Here is a 24,021-nt window from a genome sequence, read left to right as displayed (position 1 = left end):
AGATAAATGGATGGAACTAGAAAAATATTGTATTGAACGAAGTAACCTAGACTCAGAAAGACAAATGCTACAAGTTTTCTCTTATTTGTGGATTTTATCGCTGAATCTTTAAATGTGAACTGGTAACAGGGAGCAACTGCACAAACTAGGAAAGTAAAAAGAAACATAGGTCAGGAAAGGAGAAGACATTTTGGAGGAGGAGATAGGCAAACATAGGTGCCATGACAAAACAAAGGACCACGGCAACTCTTATAAAGGAAAACACTTAATTGGGGCTGGCTTATAGTTTCAGAGATTTACTTCACTATCATCATGGCAGAAAGCGTAGCAGTGCAAGGGCAGCCATAGTGCTAGAGCTGTAAGTTCTACATTTTGATCCTGTGGGCAGCGAAGGAGACTGTGTCACATTGACCAGACTTCAGCTTATAAAACCTCAAAGCTCCCTTCTGCTAGTCCTTTCTGCTAGGGCAGAGTGCTAGCTAGTCTGCTCCCCTGAAGACACTATATCCTGGACCATTTTAGAGGATCCATTGCACTTAGAGCAGTTGGTAAAACACCCCGCCCCAAAGTCCCACAGCTGCTGCTGGGAGCACAGTGGACTCCGAACTTATCACCACTCAAAACCCTGACCACCGAATACCACTCCCCTTCTGCCCAGTCCTTTCTGCTGGGGCAAACTGCTAGCCAATCTGCTACCTTGAACATACCATATCCTGAGGAATCCCAGAAGATCAGCCACACTCAGAGCAGTCGGTAAGAACCCTCACCCCCACCCCCAAAGTCCCCAAGCTGCCACTGGGAGCCCAGTGGACTCGGGACACATCACTACCCAACCCCCCCCATCACTACCCAAAACCCCCGCCCTCCCTGAATACCATTCCCCTTCCCCTCCACCCCCCAGTCCTTTCTGCTGGGGCCGACAGCTAGCTAGTCTGCTACCCTGAAGATACCATATCCTGAGCCATCCCAAAATATCTGCTGCATTTAGAGCAGTTGGGCAACTGACACCACAACCTAAGGCATCCCAGAAGATCTGCTACACACAGGGAAACTGAGCAACTGATCGCCAGCTTGTCTGCTCCCCTGAAGACACCACAGCTTGAAGGCATCCCAGGAGCTCCTCTATACACAGGACAAGTGGGTAACAGACACCACAGTCTGAAGATCTCCAAGGAACTCTGTGGCATGCAGGGAAATTAACCTGACAGATTGAAAGCTTCCTGGAAGCTGCACACAGGTAAACAGAAACCGTAGTCCGTAGACCTCCCTGGAGAGCACCTTCACACAGGACAACAGCTTGACTGCTCCACTTAAGATCCAACAGTCTGAAGGCGTCTCAGGATATCTACTGCAGCCAGGGTAACAGATCAGCAGCTTCTCTGCCCCTCTGAAGAGCTCCCAGTTGGAAGGCCCCACAAGTGGTCTGCTAAAGCCAGGGCAGCAAGCTTACCAGGAGACCGGAAGCAACCTAGGGACAAAAGAGGCAGACTCCACACAGAGTCACCCAGACCAGCAAACACCAGGGATAACCATATGGCAAGAGGTAAGCACAAGACCATAAACAACAGAAGCCAATATACGTGGGCATCATCAGAACCCAGTTCTTCCACCACAGCAGGCCCTGAACACACCAACACATCTGTCAGGAAGTTGACCTAAAATCCTGTCTCATGAAGATAATAGAGTCCTTTAAGGAGGATATAAATAACTCACACACAAAAAAAGGAAAATACAGGTAATCAGGTAGAAGCCTTTAAAGAGGAAACAAATAAATCCCTTTAAGAAATACAGAAAACACAATCAAATAGTGAAATAAAAATAAAATAATCAAATAGTGAATAAAGCAGTCCAAGACCTAAAAGTGAAAGTAGAAACAATAAAGAAAACACAAATGGAGGCAAACCTAGAAATGGAAAACAATGGAAAGAGGTCAAGAATTACAGATGTAAGTATCACCAAGAGAATAAAAGATATAGAAGAGAGAATCTCAGATGTAGAAGATACCACGGAAGAGATTGACACAACTGTCAAAAAAATGCAAAACGTAAAAAACTCCTAACCCAAAGCATCCAGGAAATTCAGGACACAATGAAAAGACCAAATCTAAGAATAACTGAAATAGAGGAGAATGAAGATTCCCAGCTCAATGGACCTGAAAATGTCTTCAACAAAATCATAGAAGAAAATGTACCTAGCCTAAAGAAAGAGATGGCCATAAAGGTACAAGAAGCCTATAGAACACCAAATAAATGGGATCAGAAAAGAAAATCCTTTCATCACATAATAATCAAAACACTAAATGCATAGAACAAAGAAAGAATATTAAAAGCTGCAAAGGAAAAGGGCCAAGTAACAAACAAAGGAAAACCTATCAGAATTACACCCAGAACTATGAAAGCCAGAAGAGCTTGGTCAGAGGTCATACAGACTAAGAGATAACAAATGCCAGCCCAGGCTACTATACCCAGCAAAACTCTCAATCAACATAGATGGATAAAACAAAACATTCCAGGACAAAACCAAATTCAAACAGCATCTATTTACCAATCCAGCCCTACAGAGGATCCTAGAAGGAAAACTCCAACACAAGGAGGGTAACTACACTGAAGAAAAGACAAGATATTAAGCATCTCACAACAAAACAAAAAGGAGAGAAACCACAAGCACATAAAGCCACCTACAAAAACAAACTTATCAGGAAACAATAGTCATCTGTCTTTAATATCTCTCAATATTAATGGACTCAGCTATCCTATAAAAAGACATAAGCTAACAGACTGGATACACAAACAAGACCCAGCATTTTCCTGGACAGGTCATTGAAACAAACTAAACAGAGACAGAGTGAAACTAATAGAGGTTATGAACAAAATGGATTTAACAGATTATCTACAGAACATTTCACCCTAAAACAAAAGAATACACCTTCTTCTCAATACCTCATGGTACCTTCTCCAAAACCCACCATAAAATTGGTCACAAAACAACCCTCACCTGATACAAGAAGATTGAAATTATCCCATGTATCCTATCAGATCACCATGGCCTAAGGCTGGTCTTCTACAACAACAAAAACAATAGAAAGCCCACATACATGTATAAACTAAACAACACTCTACTCAATGATAAGTTGGTCAGGAAAGGAAGGAAGAAAGGAAGAAAGGGAGGGAAGAAGGAAGGGAGAGAGAGGAAGAGAGAGAGAGAAATATTAAAGATTTAGTAGAATTTAATAAAAATATTGACACATCATACCCAAACTTACAGGATACAATGAAAGCAGTGCTAAGAAGAAAATTTATAGTACTAAGTGCTCTGGTAAAGAAACTGGAGAGATCTTACACTAGCAAATTAACAGCACACCTGAGACCTCTAGAACAAAAAGAAGCAAACTCACCCAAGAGGAGTAGAGGGCAGGAAATAGTCAAACTCAGGACGGAAATCAACCAAATAGAAACAAAGAGAACAATATGAAGAATCAACAAAACCAAAAGCTGATTCTTTAAAAGCATCAACAAGATAGATAAACCCCTAGCCAAACTAAAGGGCCCAGAGACAGTATCCAAATTAACAAAATCAGAAATGAAAAGGGAGACATAACAACGGAAACCGAGGAAATTCAAAAAATCATCAGATCTTACAATAAAAGCCTATATTCAACAAAACAGGAAAATCTAAATGAAATGGATAGTTTTCTAGACAGAAACCACATACCAAAGCTAAATCAAGAGCAGGTAAACTATCTAAACTGGCCCATATCGGACAAGGAAATAGAAGAAGTCATTAAAAATCTCCCGACCAAAAGGAGTCCAGAGCCAGATAGATTTAGTGCAGAATTCTACCATAATTTCAAAGACTTGATACCAATATTCCTCAAACTATTCCACAAAATAAATACAGAAGGAACACTACCCAATTTGTTCTATGAAGCCACAATTATGCTTATACTTAAGCCACACAAAGACCCAACAAAGAAAGAGAACTTTAGACCAATTTCCAATATGAATATCGATGCAAAAATACTCAATAAAATTCTCGAAAACCAAATCCCAGAACACATCAAAAAGGTCATTCACCATGATCAAGTAGGCTTTATCCCAGAGATGCAACGTTGGTTCAACATACAAAAATCCATTAACGTATATCCACTATATAAACAAACACAAAGAAAATATAACATGATCATCTCTTTAGACACAGAAAAGGCATTTGACAAAACACAACACCTTTTCATGTTAAAAGTATTGGAGAGTTCAGGAATTCAAGGCCCATACCTAAATAAAAGCAATTTATGACAAAGCAGCAGCCAATATCAAATTAAATGGAGACATACTTGAAGCAACCCCACTAAAATCTTGGACAAGACAAGGATGCCCACTCTCTCCATATTTATTCAATATAGTATTCGAAATGCTATCTAGAACAATAAGACAACAAAAAGAGATCAAGAGGATACAAATTGACAAAGAAAAAATAAAGGTATCACTTTTTGCAGATGATATAATAGGCAACCCCAAAACTTCTACCAGAAAACTTCTCGAGCTGATAAACAACTTCAACAAAGTGGCCTGATATAAAATTAATGCAAATAAATCAGTATCCTTCCTTTATACAAATAAAAAAGGCTGAGAAAGAAATAAGGGAAACAACACCCTTCACAGTAGCCACAAATAATATAAACTATCTTAGGGTAACTCTAACCAAACAAGTGAAAGACTATATGACAATAACTTCATATCATTAAGAAAGAAACCAAAGAAGATCTCAGAAAATGGAGAGATCTCCCATGCTCATGGATTGGAAGAATTAATACAGTAAAAATGGCCATCTATCCTACCAAAGGTAATCTACAGATTCAATGCAATCCCCATCAAAATCCAAACATAATTCTTCAAAGACATGGAAAGAGCAATTCTCAAATTCATCTGGAAAGGCAAAAAAATCCAGAATATCAAAAACAATTCTTAACAATAAAAGAACAGCTGGAAGAACATCCATGATCTCAAGATTTACTACAGAGCAATAGTGATAAAAATTGCTCAGTATTGGTACAGAGACAGACACATTGATCAATGAAATAGAATTGAAGACCCAGAAATAAAACCGCACACTTACAGACAATCTTTGACAAAGAAGGCAAAAACACACAATGAAAAAAGAAAGCATCTTCAATAAATGGTGCTGGTCTAATTGGCTATCTGTATATACAAAAATGAAAATAGACCCATATTTGTCACCTTGCACAAAGTTCAAGTCCAAGCGGATCAAGGACCTCAACATAAAACCAGATACACTGAATCTAATAGAAGAGAAAGCAAGAAAGAGCCTTAAACCCATTGGCACAGGGGGAAATATCCTAAACAGAACTCCAATGGCTCACCCTCTAAGATCAAGAATTGATAAATGGGACCTCATGAAACTTGAAAGATTCTGAAGAAAAAGGACATAGTCAATAGGAAAAATTGGCAGATTTCGAAAAAAAAAAAAAAAACAAAACTTCACTAACCCCATATCTGATAGGCTAATATCTAATATATATATATATATATATATATATATATATATATATATATATATATATATATATAATGTTATATATAACTCAAGAAGCTAACCACCAAAATACCAAACAACCCAATAAAAAGAAATGTGGTATAGAACTAAACTGAGAATTCACAGCAGAGGAATCTCAAATGATTGAGAAGCACCTAAGGAAATGTTCGAAGTCCTTAGTCATCAGGGAAAAGCAAATCAAAATGACCCTGAGATTCCACCTTACACCAATCAGAATGGTTAAGATCAAAATCTCAGGTGACAGCATGTGTTGGCAAGGATGTGGAGAAAGAGGAACACTCTCCTCCATTGCTGGTGGAATTGCAAACTAGTACAACCACTCTGGAAATCAATCTGGATGTTGCTCAGAAAATTGGAAATAGATCTACCTGAAGAGCCAGCAATACCACTCTTGGGAATCTACCCAAAAGATGCCCCACCATGCCATAGAGGAACATGTTCCACTATGTTCATAGCAGCCTTGTTTGTGATAGCCAGAAGCTGGAAACAACCTAAATGTCTAACAACAGAAAAATGGATACAGAAAATATGGTTCATTTATACAATGGAATACTACTCAACTATTAAGAACAAGGACATCCTGAGTTTTGCAGGCAAATGGATGGAACTAGAAAATATCATCCTGAGTGAGGTAACTCAGACCCAAAAGAACATGAGGTATGTACTCACTAATAAATGGACATTTGCCAAACAAAAAATAAGTACAGAATACCCAAGATACAGTCCATAGAACTCAAAAAGGTCAACAAACTGAAGGGCCCAAGTGAGGACACCTCAGTCCAACTTGGGAGGGAGAAGAAAGCAATCACATATGTATATATAAATACAACTTGTTCAAACCACCACAGATGGAAACTATCACAGAAATCCACAACTGGTCAAACACAGAGAATTCATTGCAAGATGCCCAGCTACAATTGATACATCTAAAGGCCCAGGAAACATCACAAAGGGGGTTAAAGACTTTAAAAGCCTGAGGATCGGGACATCTACTGTGAGACAGTATCTCCTATATAGGACAGAGAACCCTAAATACAACCTGCATAGTGGCAACATCCACTGTTATTTCAGAGTGGATGGCGGAAATCTCATAAAACCTTACTCCTCGATGAAGAGTTATAGGCAATTAATGACTGCTAAAAGGAAAAAAAGCCAGTATTTTTTAGGGAAAAGCCCCCACAGGTTTTCTAATCTCAAATAGTCAGCCCTAAACATGGACATACTACCAAACGCTAAGTATATTTAGCAGGTTGTATTTATATATACATATGTACAAATAAATGCAATAATAGTAATTAAGGAAAAAGTCATGAAAAATTCTAATCAAATTGTGTGTGAACTTAGTTTATTTTTAAAGAATATTTCATAAAGCAGCATCCAGTTTTGGCTTCCAGTTTATACAAAGTTGTAACGGCTTAAGACCTGTATAAGCCCAAGCCAGACAAAAATCTCAGCACAGAGTCAGAAAGTGGCCACCCAGTCCGATTGGGAAGTCTTAGTAACTGACAGCTGCTAGGAAATCATTTTTTCTAGTGTATACCCTCTGAATGGAGAAAATGTTCCAGTGAATGGCCACACACTCAAAAGTATAGAGGCAGCACTAGCTGAACTAACTGAGTTTTAAAAAGATTGAGGATACAATGTTGAGAGGGCATGAAATCAGGACGTGATCTGGGATGGGTTGGGGGAAAGAGTGACTAGGATCAAAATACAATGTTTTTCTTAACTACATAATTTTCAAATGGTTAATAAAATATTTGTAAAAGAAGAAAATAAAAACTGGCTATGCTTTTCTAAGTCTTTCCTCTTCTGCTTGTTCCTTCTTTCCTTCCTTCAAATTTCCAACAAAGAGGTCAATCTAGACAAAAAGGAAAGTTGTAAAATGAACTACAGTCTGAAGGTTGTTGGTTTGTTTATATTTATTTTTAAGAGAGGTCTTTCTACAATACAGATTGGCCTCAAACTGTGTAACAGAGGCCGTGAACTCTGACCTCTTACTTCCTCCTTCCCCAAATGCTTTGATTGCATAAAGCACCATGCCCTGGTCTTAAGCTTTACTATTAAGTTGCAAGAGGCTTTTTTTTTTTTTTTAATACTTTGAGTGAAATGATAACAAAGACTATATAGAGAACTTGCCTGGGATTTCATCCACCAGGAAGTAAAGTAAACAAGCCCAGAAGTGCAGGTTTACAGAGGGTGGGAACAAAGTATCTGTTTACAGCACATCTGTTGTATGTGTGTGGGGAAAAATAAGATAAAAGCCTGTGTGTTAGCACAAAGTCACTTTCTGAAATCAGCCCACAGCTGCAGACACATATCTCAGTGCTTACTTGAGGGATGTTTTGAAATCTTGTGATTATTCGGTAAGTTTCTCTTCTCCTGAAGAGATGGCATCATTGTGTTTAATGTGTTTAGTATGAAATGTAAATATATCAAACTCTCTATGAGGTTAGGCAGATGGCTACAACATTCTGAAATTCCAGGAAAAATATATTTCCTGACAGAATAGAGGGCAACAGAAAGCTTATGGTTTATACCAGTAGTTTTCTCTTAGATGACTAAGGGGTCCTTTTAGTTTTAAAAACCTCTCAGATCCAAATTAATTATGTATTCAAATAATGTAGAAATTATGTTCAATGTTTTGTGAACATTTGAAGATTAAGTAGCTTATTTTAATTTTATTTATTAGTACATATTATTTATATATATAATGTGTTTCACTAATATTCTCATATATGATTATAATATATTTTGATCATATTCACCTCAATTCCTCCTCTCTTGTCCAAACTTTGTTCCTGCTCTTACAACTTGCTTTTTCAACTTTAATTTTGAACTCTAGAAAGTTCAGGAAAGTTTCGTTTTCTACATATACATACATAGAAACAAAATTGTAGGTTATAGGCACACCTTCCCAAGATCTTTTAAGTGGCTTCCTATCAGAAATACCATATTCCAATCAATAGTTAGAGTTACTGTTGCTATGGTGAAACTGCATGACCCAAAAGCAAGATGAGGAGGAAAGTGTTCATTTGGCTTACACTTCCACATCATAGACCATTGGTAAAAGAAGTCAGGACAGGAATTAAAACAGGGCAGGAGCCTGGAGCCAGGGGCTGACAAGAGGCCATGGAGGAATGGTGCCTTGCTCAGGACCACATACCCATAGATGGCACCACCCATAATGGGCTGGACCTTCCCCCCATCGATCACTAAGAAAATAATCTACAGGCTTGCCTAAAGCCCCATCCTATGGAGGAGTGCTCTCAACTGAGGTTATCATCTCTCAAGTGATCCTAGCTTATGTCAAGTTGACATAAAACCAGCCAACACAGGTTCTTACCACCATGCACAAAGGCTTCATGGGGCTGGTCATGTTTTTTAATATCAGACTTATATGTTTCCTTTTTAGAGCTTGTTTTTTTTTTTTTTTTTTTTTTCTTGAACTGGGCCTCTTTTTCCTATTTAATTTGAAAGATTTGTTTTTTTATTCTGGATTTTTCTTCCAAGATTATATGACTTAACTTTTAACTTTTTAATGGTACCTTTTGATGTACAAAAGTTTTTATTTTAAAAAGTAGTCAAGTTGATTGACATTTTTTCCTTTGTGGTTTTACTGTGTTGTCTACAAAACTCTTCCCTGTTATTCAGTCATAGAGAAAATCTCTTATAATATTTTCAAAAATCTTTAAAGTTTGAATTTTCATACTTAGACCTTTAAACATTTTTTCATGGTATAGAACAAACTAGAAGCTCATTGCCTAAATTCTTACTGCTGGAAAATGGTTCTACAATAATTTTCTGAAAAATACACATGCTGAGATCAGGGTGTGCACTATCCTAAGTTACTTTATACTGTTAAACAGTAGTTTTCAGACTGTGCACTGCCTTGTACAGACTCCGTTTTATTAGCAGCATTTCACTCCATTTTAAGTGCAAATGTAAGAGAAAATGACTGTACTTTGGTGGGCATGTGCACAGCACCGTCTGTCCAGTCCCACCCACAGAGCACAAGCTGATGAACAGCTCATTCCTAAAACAGAAATGTTGCAACCATATAAGTTAATTAAAGTTAAGTGAGAACTATAGAAGTATATGGATTATTAAAATCATACCAAAAAAGAACAGGCTCAAGAACCTGTCAGACATACATGACTGGTGAGACAACATAAGTGCCTCATTGGACCCCATATAGAAGGGGACACAAAACTGGTACTGATCCCACCAACCTATCACCTAACTACCCAGTGTGTATCCAGGAATAGACAGAAATTCTCCACTGTCCCAGATACTTCTGCTTAGCTCCATTCCCACAGTTGACACGGGCTACTTGAATTGCTATCTGTCCATCTACCTGGTCATCTGTCTAGACCCATTCAGCCCTTCTTTGCCTCTATACCTTCCACTATACCTCATTTCTGCAGCTCAACACTGGCCCTGCAGCCTGACTCAGCAGCAGCAGCTGCAACATCGATCTGTTATCCCATAGACTGTTTCTATCTCTATCAGCTTCTGCCTCTCAAGTCTCCTTAAAACTCCTTTAAGTTCTGCTGTGGCCTTCTTTAGCCCCTTACAAAACCATCCTATGATGAATGTAAAGAAATAATATTTACTGTGTGATGTGTAATTTGAGCTTTGATCTGAGAGGTAATATTAGTAAATAAGTTTGTGACAAAAGAACTTGTATTTGCCTCAGTCATATCTATCAAGGAGAGTAGGAGTCCTCAGCCTATTGTTGCCAATAAAATTGTCATGCCTTGTGAATTTGTTACTACTCAATAAATTCTAACATGGAAGGTTATCTGTCTCTGACATACCACACTCATAACATCATTCATTAACCCTTTATATCTAACAGAGAAATATGTTGCCATGGTTCTTACTACAGACTATCTTGGCCATTCTTGTCCTTTTGTTCTGATATATGCTGGCCTTGTGTTTCAGAGGCATGCTCCAAGGTCTTCTCTACTTAGAGCTAAAAAGTAAGTCTAGACTCTTGGGTGTGTTCTCTGACTTGAGCCTTAGCATCCCTTACCAGGTCCTTTCCTCCAGAGGAATACTGTACCCTACCCATATACAGTAGAGATTGAGACGACAATAATGATGGAATCACCGAAACCAAAACTGCATTTTTCAAGTCACCTCCTATCCCAAATCCCCTACTCCAAACACAGTTTTATTAAAAAGAATGTTCAATGTTCCCACCAAAAATTTTATCTAGTCAAATAATGGAATGTTTGTCTTGCCAGAAGAAAAGAGTTAAAGGAGAGAACAAATAGAAGAAAAGAAAATTTTTTAAGTGTGGAAAGGATTCATGCTGCTAACTTTTTTTTATTAAAAACATGTTCCAGATGGATCAACTGGAGGTCATCATTTAGAAGAATGCAAATCCATCCATTCTTATCTCCTTGTACAAAGCTCAAGTTCAAGTGGATCAAGGACCTCCACATAAAACCTGATATACTGAAACTAATAGAAGAGAAAGGGGGAAAAAACCCTCAAACACATGGGCACAGGGGAAAAGTTCCTGAACAGAGCACCAATGGCTCATGCTCTAAGATTAACAGTAGACCAATGGGACCTCATAAAATTGCAGAGCTTCTTTAAGGTAAAGGACACTGTCAATAGGACAAAACAGCAAATAACAGATTGGGAAAAGATCATTTCCAATCCTACATCTGATAGAAGGCTAATATCCAATATATACAAAGAACTCAAGAAGTTAGACTCCAGAGAATCAAATAACCCTATTTTAAAAATGGGGTACAGAGCAAAACAAAGAATTTTCAACTGAGAAAACTGTAATGGCCAAGAAGCACCTAAAGAAATGTTCAACATCCTTAGTCATCAGGGAAATGCAAATCAAAATAACCCTGAGATTCCACCTCACATCAGTCAGAATGGCAAAGATCAAAAACTCAGGTGACAGCAGATGCTGCTGAGGATGTGGAGAAAGAAGAACACTCCTCCACTGCTGGTGAGACTGCAAGCTGGTACAACCACTCTGGAAATCAGTCTTGTCCTTCCGCAGAATATTGTAATAGTACTACCTAAGGACCTAGCTATCCCTCTCCTGGGCATATACCCAAAAGATGCTCCAATATCTAAGAAGGACGTATGCTCTACTATGTTCATAGCAGCCTTATTTATAATTGCCAGAAGCTGGAAAGAATCCAGATATTCTTCAACAGAGGAATGGATACAGAAAATGTGGTACATTTGCACAGTGGAGGAAAATTAAATTTTACTGAGGTATTGAAAACAATGACTTCATGAAATTTTTAGGCAAATGAATGGAACTAGAAAATATCTTCCTGAGTGAGGTAACCCAGTCACAAAAGAAAACACATGGTATGCACTTACTGATACGTGGATATTAACCCCAAAGCTCAGAATACCCAGGATACAACTCACAGACCACATGAAGCTCAAGAAGAAGGAAGACCAAAGTGTGGATGCTTCAGTCCTTCTTAGAAGGGGGAACAAAATACTCACAGGAGGGAATATGGAGACAAAGTGTGCAGCTGAGACTGAAGGAAAGGCCATCTAGAGACTGCCCCTCCTTGGGATCCATCCCATATAAAGTCAGCAAACCCAGACACTATTGGTGATGTCAAGAAGTGTTTGCTGACAGGGGTCTGATATAGCTGTCTGCTCAGAGGCTCTGCCAGAGCCTGACAAATACAGGGGTGCATGCTTGCAGCCAACCATTGGACTGAGCATGGGGGCCTGCAATGGAGGAGTTAGAGAAAGGACTGAAGGAGAGGAAGGGGTTTGCAACCCCATAGGTAGAACAACAATATCAACCAACCAGACTTTCCAGGCCTCCCAAGGACTAAACCTACAACCAAAGAGTACACATGCAGAGACCCATGGCTCCATTTGCATATGTAGCATAGGATGACCTTGTTGGGCATCAATGGGAGGAGAGGCCCTTGGTCCTGTGAAGGCTTGATGCCCCAGTGTAGGGGAATGCAAAGGTGAGGAAGCAGGAGTGGGTGGGTGCGTGGGGAAGCACTCCATAGAAGTAGGGGGTGGGGGGCTGGATAGGAGGTTTCGTGTGGGGGACAGGGACAGGGGATAACATTTGAAATGTAAGTAAAGAACATATCCAAAAAAAGTTAAAGTTTTAAAAAAAAAAATGCTCCAAAGACATGACTTTACATTGTTAAAGAAGCACCTTTGTAGGTCTAAAAGTACAAAGAGGTTTGGATTAATCATTTTAACTGATTTTAATAATTTAAATTTTAATAATTTCAATTTATTTGAAATAGTTTCATTCTACAAAATTGGGGGTGAGAGTATTTTCTGAGACAGGGTTTCTCTGTGTAGCACTGGCTGTCCTGAAATGTGCTGACCTCAAACTCAGAGATCCATCTGTCTCTGCCTCCTGAGATTAAATTTAGATTTAATCCTGAGACTTTAAGGCATGACCTACCACCACCCAGCTAATTTTTAATTTTTAATGTAGTAAGAACACAATTGCTTGAAGTATTCCATTTAAAATATATTAAATATGTACCTTCATAGATTTGCCCTTCCCAGTGGTTCACAGAGAACACTGCAGGTTTTTGAAAAAAGTAATGGCTAGTGAACAATAGCTTTTTAAACACTGCCCCCTACTGTTCACATTAAGCTTCCTCAGAAATGATGACACAGAAATAAAAATAATCAAGCCCTTCCACTTTTGAAATCAATTTAGCATTTTTGTTCAGCACACTGGATTTCACAGAGTAGGGCAGTTTCAACTACACAACTGTGGGTTTCAAAAAGTAAATCCCAGACATTCAAACATTTCTCTCATCAGTAATACAGCCCACCTAAAGAGAGCAGAATTGGACTGACAGTACAGTAACACTGGGGAACATCAGGAAGGACAGGAGTCTCTACAGTGACATGTGCAACCTTAGGCTATTATAGTCGGCTTTGTTTTTTAAAATTAAAAAAAAAGTGTGCGTCAGCACTTCTGGTGGCCAGTTTTCAGCCAATGTGACACAAACTAAGTCATACAGGAAGTGGGAACCCCAGTTGAGAAAATATCCTCCTCACCAGATTGGCCTGTGGGCAAGCCTCTGGTGCATTTTCTGAATGACTGAGGTGGGAGGGCCCATCTGGATGATGGACTACAAGATCTAAGATGAAATAAACCCTTTACTCTCCAAAATGTTTGTGGTGTTTCATTACAGCAATCAAAAGCCTATGGCAGCACTTCAGAATGACTGTCTTAAGTATGGAAGGTGATGAATTGCTTAATACTGCATCAAGAAACCTAGGTGATTTATCACACAGTGATTTACAAAATAACAGGTTTCATGATGTAATTTTCATATATTTATAAATTTTGATCATATATACCCATAGTACAATTTCCCACCCCTTCCTGACAATACCATTCTTCTTTCCAAATAGCCTCTCTTCTGCTTTCATATTGTTGTTAAAACTAGATCACACATATGAGAGAAAACGTGTAATATTTCTTTTTGAGTCTTATTTTGTTTAACATAATGATCTGTACTTTTATCCATTTTCTTCTGACATAATTTCTTCTTAATAGCTAATTAAAATTTAATTGTGCCTCTAAACTACATTTTCTTTATCTGTTCATGTGTCATCTGTTCATAGTCAACCTGTGCTGGTTTCAAAGCACTGCTGTTGTGACTAGCACAGTAAGAAACACTATAAGATATCTCTAACTTATGCTGACTTTGATCCATTTTGGTATATGCCCAGGAGTGGTATAGGTGGATCATGTTATTCCTAATTTAAATTTGAGATACCATCTTTAGTGATTTCCATAGTAGCCACAAAAATTCATATTCTCATCAAAAATATATAAGAGTTTCTCTTCCCATCTCATCCCCACCAAATGTCTTGCTGCTTGTTTTCTTAATAATAGCCATTCTTACTGCAGGACCTGAATCTCAATGTAAGTTTGATTTTCATTTCTGTGGTGGTGAAGAATATTTAACATTTTTAATGTAAGAAGCTTGGGTTTTAAAGCTATTTACTATTAAATAGTTGTGTAACCTCATGTCCCTCAGCCATTTAGGACATTGTACAGATATTATTCTAAAGATTGTCAAGAGGTGGTGATGAAGGAAAATGTAGAATGATGAGAGAGTTATGGTTTTCCTCCACACTGCCTGTCTCCATTCCTCCCGAGTCCCCCTATCCCTACCTCTAAAACCATGGGATCCACACATTTTCCTTTTAGCTGACAACTATGAGGTCATATGGTTTTTCTCCACAGCCTTTTCTTCACTAAATCACAGTTTGAAGCCAATATGGTGGCAGACACTTGTAAGCCTAGCACTCAGGAACTGGGGACAAGTAGGTCAGGAATTCAAGATCATCTTCAGCTACAGCATAGAAGTTTCAGGGCCAGCATGGACTATGTGAAACTCTGAGTCAAAAAACTACAGAATTTGAGAGTGGTGGGGGATGAATTTCAAGGACTCCACATAATGACTGAAGAAAACCCTTTGATCCAAACCGTAGTTAAATATAAATGTGAATTTGCCAATTCAGAAAAGAAATACAAATATCCAATAAATCTATAAAAATGTTCAATTTAGGTCAAAGGTCCTTAATTGGTCTGTTCAGCAGTCTCTGAGGCTTGGCAAGAAGTGATGAGTTTCCTATAGAAGGGTGGTGTGGGGTTGGAATACCTGTGATGGAGCAGTAGATGATGTGGGGAGCAATCTTATCTATATCTTCATATCCTAGGCCCATCTCAGAAAGTTTCCCAGGAACATAGTTTTCCACAAACACATCACAAATAGCTGCAAGCTGAAGAAAGAGGTAAAAATTAATCAGATTTTTTGAGGGAATTCCAAACTTTTAACAACTCTTCCCACATAACAGAATTTTAATTTCAATTTCAATTCTCACATTGTAAAAATCCAGAAAAAGAATCTCAGGATAAATTAACTATGTTTATGCATATATATAAAAGATCTGATCAATTACTTGAAATGCTACTGTCAAGAAAACAATGGTTATGTTTTGTAAATGTAAAATATTAAATAGATTTTGTATCCTGTAAATGTAAGAAATGTTTATTGAATATGGTCTGTCCAAATATATTCTCAGAATAATAAATAAAAACAAAATGTAAGTAAAATAATATAAAATAAAAAATTCATACAAAAAAATCTTGAAATTGTTTCCCAAAAACCCTAAATACAATATCATTACAGTTTATTCTTATTCTGTAATATTTCTAATGACAACCCAGTTTAATACATTAGAACATGATTTTGAAATGCCTTCTACTTTCAAATGCTTTTCCCAAAGAATTCTAAGTGTCTGTATTAAACTGCATTTTGTTTTGATTTTCAACAACTGAAGGAATGCATCTTAACAGGCATCTCAAGGAGAGAACCTGTCATCCTTTGAAACTCTAGAAATAAAAACACCATTCAAGTGGGTGACCTCTCTGGAGACACTACTCCAGATCAGGGACTTATTTACTCCATTTTAGAGACCTGAGGGTGAAACACAAGCATCAGCTGAGATGAGTGGGGACTTCATAAAAAACAAGCATCACAATGTACGAAATATACTCAAGAAGGATCAATCAAGAAGAATAGATTGTGAAATAGGAAGATAGAAAGTAGGACTTCATTACACAAATAAGAACAACTGCAGTTCCATGAGAACTACCTTACTTTCTTTTGGGGACAGATACTCCTGTGACCCAACCACCTTCCATCTTCCATTTCCACTATAGTCGACCTCTTTCATGTTCCACTATCTCCCAATAATGCTGTACTGAAGACTAAGATTCCAAAGCAGGAACCCTTGGGACCACACTCAACCCACATCCAAATAATTGCAAATAAAGACGGAGAAGATGCAGGTGTGCAACTGAAATATCACACTATACAGGTATCCTTTCCAAATCCCAGGTGTAGTTGATAAACCTCTCATATGGGCGAGCTATACAGCATACTCTAGGTATATTATTCTAATGCTATGATTAAATACTCCTGGCAAAATCAACCTAGTGGAGGAAATGGTTTATTTGGCTTACACGTCCAGATACAGTTTATCATATCATTAAGGAAAGTAGAGCAGGAACTCAAGCAGGAAACCAAGCAGAAACCAAGGAGGAAAGATGCTGTAACTTTTTTTTAAGTCTATTTTTAATGATGGTTCTTAAACACTTTAAACTCCTTTCTAGCCTACCACCCACCAGAGGTAGAAAAAAAAAAAAAAAGACAGAATATAGGGGAAGTGAAACTGTTTAGAAATAGTTCTTTGAAGAAATCCCTTCTGCATTTGTCAGGAAATCAGCATTTGAGTTCACAGGTCACCAGCGGCAGCTCAATCCACTCACAAACACTTCCTGGATATTCCAGTAGACCAGTTCAGTAATGTTACGATAGCATCAGTGGTGGCATGACTTAGCAGGAACAGCCAGGCCTCAGACAAATGGCTCAAGTCAGCTAGAGGGATTCAGACCAGCAGGAACAGAAGTTCGTGCTGTGCCTCTCTCAGTGAAGATCAGCAAAGACTCAAAGCCAACAAGCATTGCAAAGCTAGCTCTACCAGCAAGCCCCTCTCACAGTTGAGTCCTATTTATACTCCCTCTGACTCAACACATGTTTTGCCTCAGCGTGTAAGTCTGTCTCAGCTGATGTCACCCTGCCAATTGGCCTGAGTCTGCAGAAGCAGCAAGAAGCGACAGCACACCACCAGTTTTTTGGAGTGTTTCTTTCTATGGAGTCCCGACAATTGGAGCTTAACTACACAATATAAGGTGGACCAATACACGCGTGTTGTTAGCAAAGAATTCTTTCGACTGTGTCTGCTTCAGTGAAATGTTCCTTCATGAGTCTGCCTTAGTGAAACATCCTTTCAAACATCCTTTCACCAGTGTCTGGTTGAGCTAAACATTGTTTCATATGTCTGCTTTATCCAAACACCATCCAACACGACTGACTTTCCAAAGAGCCCTTAAGTTTCCACTTGAAGATGCTTACTGACTTACTCTCTGGCTCATGCCCAGATAACTTTCTTATACATCCCAGACCCTCATGCCTGAGGATGGTGCCACTAACAGTGGGAAGGGCACTCTCACATCAATTGTCAAGTCAATTTCTCATAGATACAGCAAGAGGCCAATCTGATGTGGGCAATTCCTCAATTGACGTTCTCTCTCCCTAGGTAACTCTAGGTTGTGTTGAATTGACAACAAATACTAACTGCCACACTAGATGAGCCTCTATATAAGAACATTTATTTATTTTTTTTTGTTTTGTTTTGTTTTTTTTTATTAGATCTTTCATTTACACTTCGGATGCTATCCCCTTTCCCCATTCCCCCCCTTAGAAAACCCCTATCCCATGCCCCCTTTTCCTTTTTGCATTTATACATTTTTTAAAAAAATGTTAATCATAGACTTTATACGTGTGGTATTGTTCAATCAGAGGTGTAACCCACTACCCAACCTAGATATATCTACTATCTTTGACTGGTGGAGATTCATGAACATCTGCTTCACTGTCTCCCCCCTCTATCTCTCTTTCATCACCTAGCTTCTCCTCTCCTTCTTCTTCTCCTCTTCTTACTCCTTTTCTTCCTCTCAGCACTCCTCCCACCTTAGCTCCTCCTACACATCACCCTTCCTGTTAAAAGGAAACTTTTCTCTCAAAATACAATTAGAGCATAATTATGCCAATTTGTACCAGTGAGGTACAAGATAGTCCTAATACCCAGTCCATCCTTTTGTTGACCTACCAGCACCTCTGTCATCTCTCCTAACTAAAACATTTAGTTCTGAACCTGGCTTTAGGATGAATGTCAGCTGACGACCATACACTCAGATCTTTTCTCTCAAGGTAAATAGCTATAAGTTTTCAACCCCGTCAGAAATCCAGAATGACTGAGTTGACTATAATTGTGGGAAGCACAAAGCATAGCTTCTAAAACTTAGCCAATATATAGAGACCTCTGAACACCTGGACACTCGCTCTACTTCAAAACGTTGGAGCATCTGTTCTTCTGCCTTCTGGCCCAGGATCATCTGACAGACCTTAGTGCTGCAGAATTATTAAGGGCTGATTACTCTGTCTAGGCAGATATAATCAGTCGACTATTCTGCAAGTGTGTCCTTTTCTGGACAGTAATTTGTCTGTAGAAGGAAAGTGGCAATTCTTGCCTAGTGGCTGTCTCACCACAACTGGAGTAACTCCAAGGATGCTCAATTTCTTCTTAGAATTTAACATAGGAAGCTGTCCGGAGCAGACAGGTCTCTAATGAAAATGAACATTAATACTGAAATGTTTGTCATGTCAATTCTAAGGATTTCTGATGTTTTGAAAACCAGCTATCCATGTAAGGTAATCTGGACTGTTGCCTGTTTACTCCACTCAGCTATTTCTAAATAAAACATAGAGAACACCCTTATAATAAACTATAAGAACATTTATTAATATTGATGATCCTAACAAATATTTTATAAGAGAACAGAGCAGAAATGTTGCTATTAAATACAATACACTCTCTAGTTACATCTTAATTTATCCTACAAATTTTGTTGATCTACTATTTAAAAATCATTCCAGCAGGTACTATATATTTGATATAGTATTGATATAGTACTACCACATATGTGTGTGTGCGCGCGCGCGCGCGTGTGTGTGTGTGTGTGTGTGTGTGTGTGTGTGTGTGTGTGTGTTTATATAATAAGGTCTGTTGCATTTGTACTTTATAATAATTTTTTTAAAGAATTGTTTATTTTATGTATGTGAGTACACTGTTGCACCAGAAGAAGGCATCAGATCCCATTACAGATGGTTGTGAGCTGCCATGTAGTTGCTGAGAATTGAACTTAGGACCTCTGGAAGAGCATTCTAGTGCTCTTAACCGCTAAGCCATCTCTCCAGCCCTGTACTTTATAATAATTGATGTAATGTTTTAATTATGTAAATACCATTAAATAATTTTCTGTTTAAAACCTTATATGGGGAGCAAAGAGATGAATCAGTGATTAAGAGCACTAAGCTACACTTCTAGAAGTCCCAAGTTCAGTTTCCAGTATCCATATAAAGGCTATAGTACCACTGAAATTCAAGCCTTTTTCTGGCTTCTACAGGCAGCCCATATGTGTGGTAGATAAACAAACAGGCAAGCAAGACACCAATATACATAAAACAATAGGCAATAATCATTATTTTTTTAAATCTATGAAAAAATCCCCCCAAAAACTCAACAACTTGAGTTTGATCCCCAGAGCCTACATGGTAGGAGACAACTGAATCTCACAAGTGATTCTTTAATATCTGTACTTGTTCTGTGGCACTAACATACCCACACACATAAACACACAATTATTAAATGGAATGAGCAAAAATGTTTGGCCATGTTTTTTATTGAAGTGATTTTTCTCATATATACATCCTGACATATACATTACATCCTGACCACAGTTTTCCCTTGCTCAAACCTACCCAGTTCCTCCCCACATCTCTTCTTCAGATACACTCCCCTTCTCTTTAACTTCAGAAGAAAGCATGCCTTCAAGACACAACAACCAAGCAGAACAAAACAAGATGCAGTCTTGTCTGGTTCTACTCTAGGTCTCTGGGCTATCATGTCTTTCGGTTCTGGCCATCCAGGCATTGCCCCAGCACATGTTTCAAGCAGGACAGATAATAATAGGTTGAGAGTTTAGTCACTGAGTTGGTGTCAGGATTCTCTTTTTGTAGCCTGTAGAGTAAAATCCTAAGAGTAAAGGCTCTATGCAGGCATACCAAGGCCTCTCCCCATTGAATGAGCTGTGTAAATGGTGTTCTCAGCAATCGGGTTCCACTGTCCATTTTTTGGAGAGTAGCTCTGTCCAAGTATTATCCTGGGTTGTTGGGGATTGTCTTAGTTAGGGTTTCCATTGCTGTGAAGAAACACCATGACTACAGCAACTCTTATGAAGGAAAAGATTTCATTGGGGTTGGCTTATATGTTCAGGGGTTCAGTCCATTATCAAGGTGGGAGCATGGAGCGTCTAGGAAGGAACGGTGGAGAAGGAGCTGAAAGTTCTCAATCTTATTCTGAAGGCAAATAGAAGATAAAAGGGGGCTCTCAAAGGCTACTGCCACAGTGACACACTTCATCCAACAAGGTTACACGTACTCTAACAAAGCCACTCTTTTTTTTTTTTTAATGTATCTGATTTTTTCTTTTATTTTATTGGATATTTTCTTTATTTACATTTCAAATGTTATCTTCTTTCTCGGTTTCCCCTCCTAAAACCCCCTACCCCACCCCTACTAACCCTGTTTCTATGAGGGAGCTCCCCCACCCACCCACCCACCCACCCACGCATTCCCACCTACTCCTAGTATTCCCCTACAATGGAGCATCGAGCCTTCAAAGGACCAAGGGCCTCTCCTCCCATTGATGCCCAACAAGGTCATCCTCAACTACATATGTGGATAGACCCATGGGGTGCTCCATGTGTACACTTTGGTTGGTGGTTTAGTCCTTGGGAGCCCTGGAAAGTCTGGTTGGTTGATATTGTTGTTCTACCTATGGGGTTGCAAACCCCTTCCTCTCCTTCAGTCCTTTCTCTAACTCCTCCATTGCAGGCCCCCATGCTCAGTCCAATGGTTGGCTGCAAGCATGCACCCCTGTATTTGTCAGGCTCTGGCAGAGCCTCTGAGCAGACAGCTATATCAGACCCCTGTCAGCAAACACTTCTTGACATCACCAATAGTGTCTAAGTTTGATGATTTTATATGGGATGGATCCCAAGGAGGGGCAGTCTCTAGATGGCCTTTCCTTCGGTCTCAGCTGCACACTTTGTCTCCATATTTCTTCCTGTGAGTATTTTGTTCCCCCTTCTAAGAAGGACTGAAGCATCCACACTTTGGTCTTCCTTCTTCTTGAGCTTCATGTGGTCTGTGAGTTGTATCCTGGGTATTCTGAGCTTTGGGGCTAATATCCACGTATCAGTGAGTGCATACCCAGTGGGTTACCTCACTCAGGATGATATTTTCTGTTTCATTCATTTGCCTGCAAAACTAAGGATGTCCTCATTCTTAATAGCTGAGTAGTACTCCATTGTGTAAATGTACTACATTTTCTGTATCCATTCTTCTGTTGAGGGACATCTGGGTTGTTTCCAGCTTCTGGCTATTATAAATAAGGCTGCTATGAACATAGTGGAGCATACATCCTTGTTAGATATTGGAGCATCTTTTGGGCATATGCCCAGTAGTAGTATAGCTGGGTCCGCAGGTACTACTATGTCCAATTTTCTGAGGAAGGACAAGACTGATTTCCAGAGTGGTTGTACCAGCTTGCAATCTCACCAACAATGGAGGAGTGTCCCTCTTTCTCCACATTCTCAGCAACATCTGCTGTCACCTGAGTTTTCATCGTAGCCATCCTGACTAGTGTGAGGTAGAATCTCAGGGTTGTTTTGGTTTTGTTTTTGTTTTTTGTTTCGTTTTGTTGTTTTTTTCGAGACAGGGTTTCTCTGTGTAGCCCTGGCTGTCCTGGGACTCACTCTGTAGACCAGGCTGGCCTCGAACTCAGAAATCCGCCTGCCTCTGCCTCCCAAGTGCTGGGATTAAAGGCGTGCGCCACCACCGCCCGGCGGTTTTTATTTTCTTGATACTAAGGATGCTGAACATTTCTTTAAGTGTTTCTCAGCCATTTGAGATTCCTCAGTTGAGAATTCTTTGTTTAGCTCTGTACCCCATTTTTAATAGGGTTATTTGATTCTCTGGAGTCTAACTTCTTGATCTCTTTGTATATATTGGATATTAGCCTTCTATCAGATGTAGGATTGGAAATGATCTTTTCCCAATCTGTTATTTGCTGTTTTGTCCTATTGACAGTGTCCTTTACCTTAAAGAAGCTCTGCAATTTTATGAGGTCCCATTGGTCTACTGTTGATCTGATGTTCTGTTCAGGAATTTTTCCCCTGTGCCCATGTGTTTGAGGGTTTTCCCTCCTTTCTCTTCTATTAGTTTCAGTGTATCATGTTTTATGTGGAGGTCCTTGATCCACTTGGACTTGAGCTTTGTATAAGGAGATAAGAATGAATGGATTTGTATTCTTCTACATGCTGACTGCCAGATGAACCAGCACCATTGTTGAAAATGCTGTCTTTTTTCCACTGGATGGTTTTAGCTCCTTTGTCAAACATCAAGTGACCACAGGTGTGTAAGTTCATTTCTGGGTCTTCAATTCTATTCCACTGATCTACCTGCCTGTCTCTGTACCAATACCATACCATTTTTATCACTGTTTCTCTGTAATGCAGCTTGAGGTCAGGGATAGCGATTCCTCCAGAAGTTTTTATTGTTGAGAATGTTTTTTGCTATCCTGGGTTTTTTTGTTGTTCCAAATGAATTTTTGAGAATTGCTCTTTCTAACTCTATGAAGAATTGAGTTGGAATTTGGATGGGGATCGCATTGAATCTGTAAATTGCTTTCAGCAAGATGGCCATTTTTACTATATTAATCCTGCCAATTCATGAGCATGGGAGATCTTTCCATCTTCTGACAACTTCTTCAACTTTTTTTCTTCAGATAATTGAAGTTCTTGTTGTACAGATCTTCCACTTGTTTGGTTAGAGTTACACCAAGATATTTTAAATTATTTGTGACTATTGTGAAGGGTGTCATTTCCCTAATTTCTTTCTCAGCCAGTTTATGCTCTGAGTATAGGAAGGCTACTGATTTGTTTGAGTTAACTTTGTATCTAGCCATTTTGCTGAAGTTGTTTATCAGCTGTAGGCGTTCTCTGGTGGAAGTTTTGGGGTCACTTAAGTATACTATCATATCATCTGCAAATACTGATATTTTGAATTCTTCTTTTTCAATTTGTATCCTTTGACCTCCTTTTGTTGTCTAATTGCTCTAACTAGGACTTCAAGTACCACATTGAATAGATAGGGGGAGAATGGACAGCCTTCTCTGGTCCCTGATTTTAGTGGGATTGCTTCAAGTTTCTATCCATTTAGTTTGATGTTGGCTACTGGTTTGCTGTATATTGCTTTTACTATGTTTAGGTATTGGCCTTGAATTCTCTTTCCAAGACTTTTACCATGAAGGGGTGTGAAATTTTGGCAAATGCTTTCTCGGCATTTAATGAGATGATCATGTGGTTTTTTCTTTCAGTTTTTTTATATAGTGCATTATGTTGATGGATTTCCATATATTGAACTATCTCTGCATCCCTGTGATGAAGCCTACTTGATCATGGTTAATGATTATTTTGATGTGTTCTTGTATTTGGTTTGTGAGAATTTTATTGAGTATTTTTGCATCGATATTCATATGGGAGATTGGTCTGAAGTTCTTTCTTTGTTGGGTCTTTGTGTGGTTTAGGTATGAGCATAATTGTGGCTTCATAGAAAGAATTGGGTAGTGTTCCTTCTGTGTCTATTATATGGAACAGTTTATAGAGAACTGGTATTAGGTCTTCTTTGAAGG

General features: G+C 38.8%; 1 protein-coding gene and 1 long non-coding RNA gene across 4 annotated transcripts in view; one reads left to right on the top strand and one right to left on the bottom strand.

Moving 5' to 3' along the window:
• Sugct (succinyl-CoA:glutarate-CoA transferase) overlaps window positions 1-24,021 on the bottom strand; it is a 719,395-nt gene that overhangs the window by 651,833 nt on the left and 43,541 nt on the right. For all 3 annotated transcript variants that reach the window (XM_076939338.1, XM_076939339.1, XM_034510479.2), the window contains exon 6: window positions 15,240-15,360. In XM_076939338.1, the coding sequence (XP_076795453.1) occupies window positions 15,240-15,360 (121 nt within the window). The remainder of the gene's footprint in view (window positions 1-15,239; window positions 15,361-24,021) is intronic.
• On the top strand, window positions 7,557-14,387 carry LOC143443342 (uncharacterized). The gene is made up of 2 exons (XR_013112228.1): window positions 7,557-7,934; window positions 10,923-14,387. It is a non-coding gene; the product is annotated as an uncharacterized LOC143443342 (long non-coding RNA).

The sequence above is a fragment of the Arvicanthis niloticus genome, chromosome 8 (assembly GCF_011762505.2).
Source record: "Arvicanthis niloticus isolate mArvNil1 chromosome 8, mArvNil1.pat.X, whole genome shotgun sequence".
Classification (NCBI taxonomy): domain Eukaryota; kingdom Metazoa; phylum Chordata; class Mammalia; order Rodentia; family Muridae; genus Arvicanthis; species Arvicanthis niloticus.
Note: the sequence above shows the minus strand (reverse complement) of the source record. Positions and strands in the feature narration are given on the sequence as shown.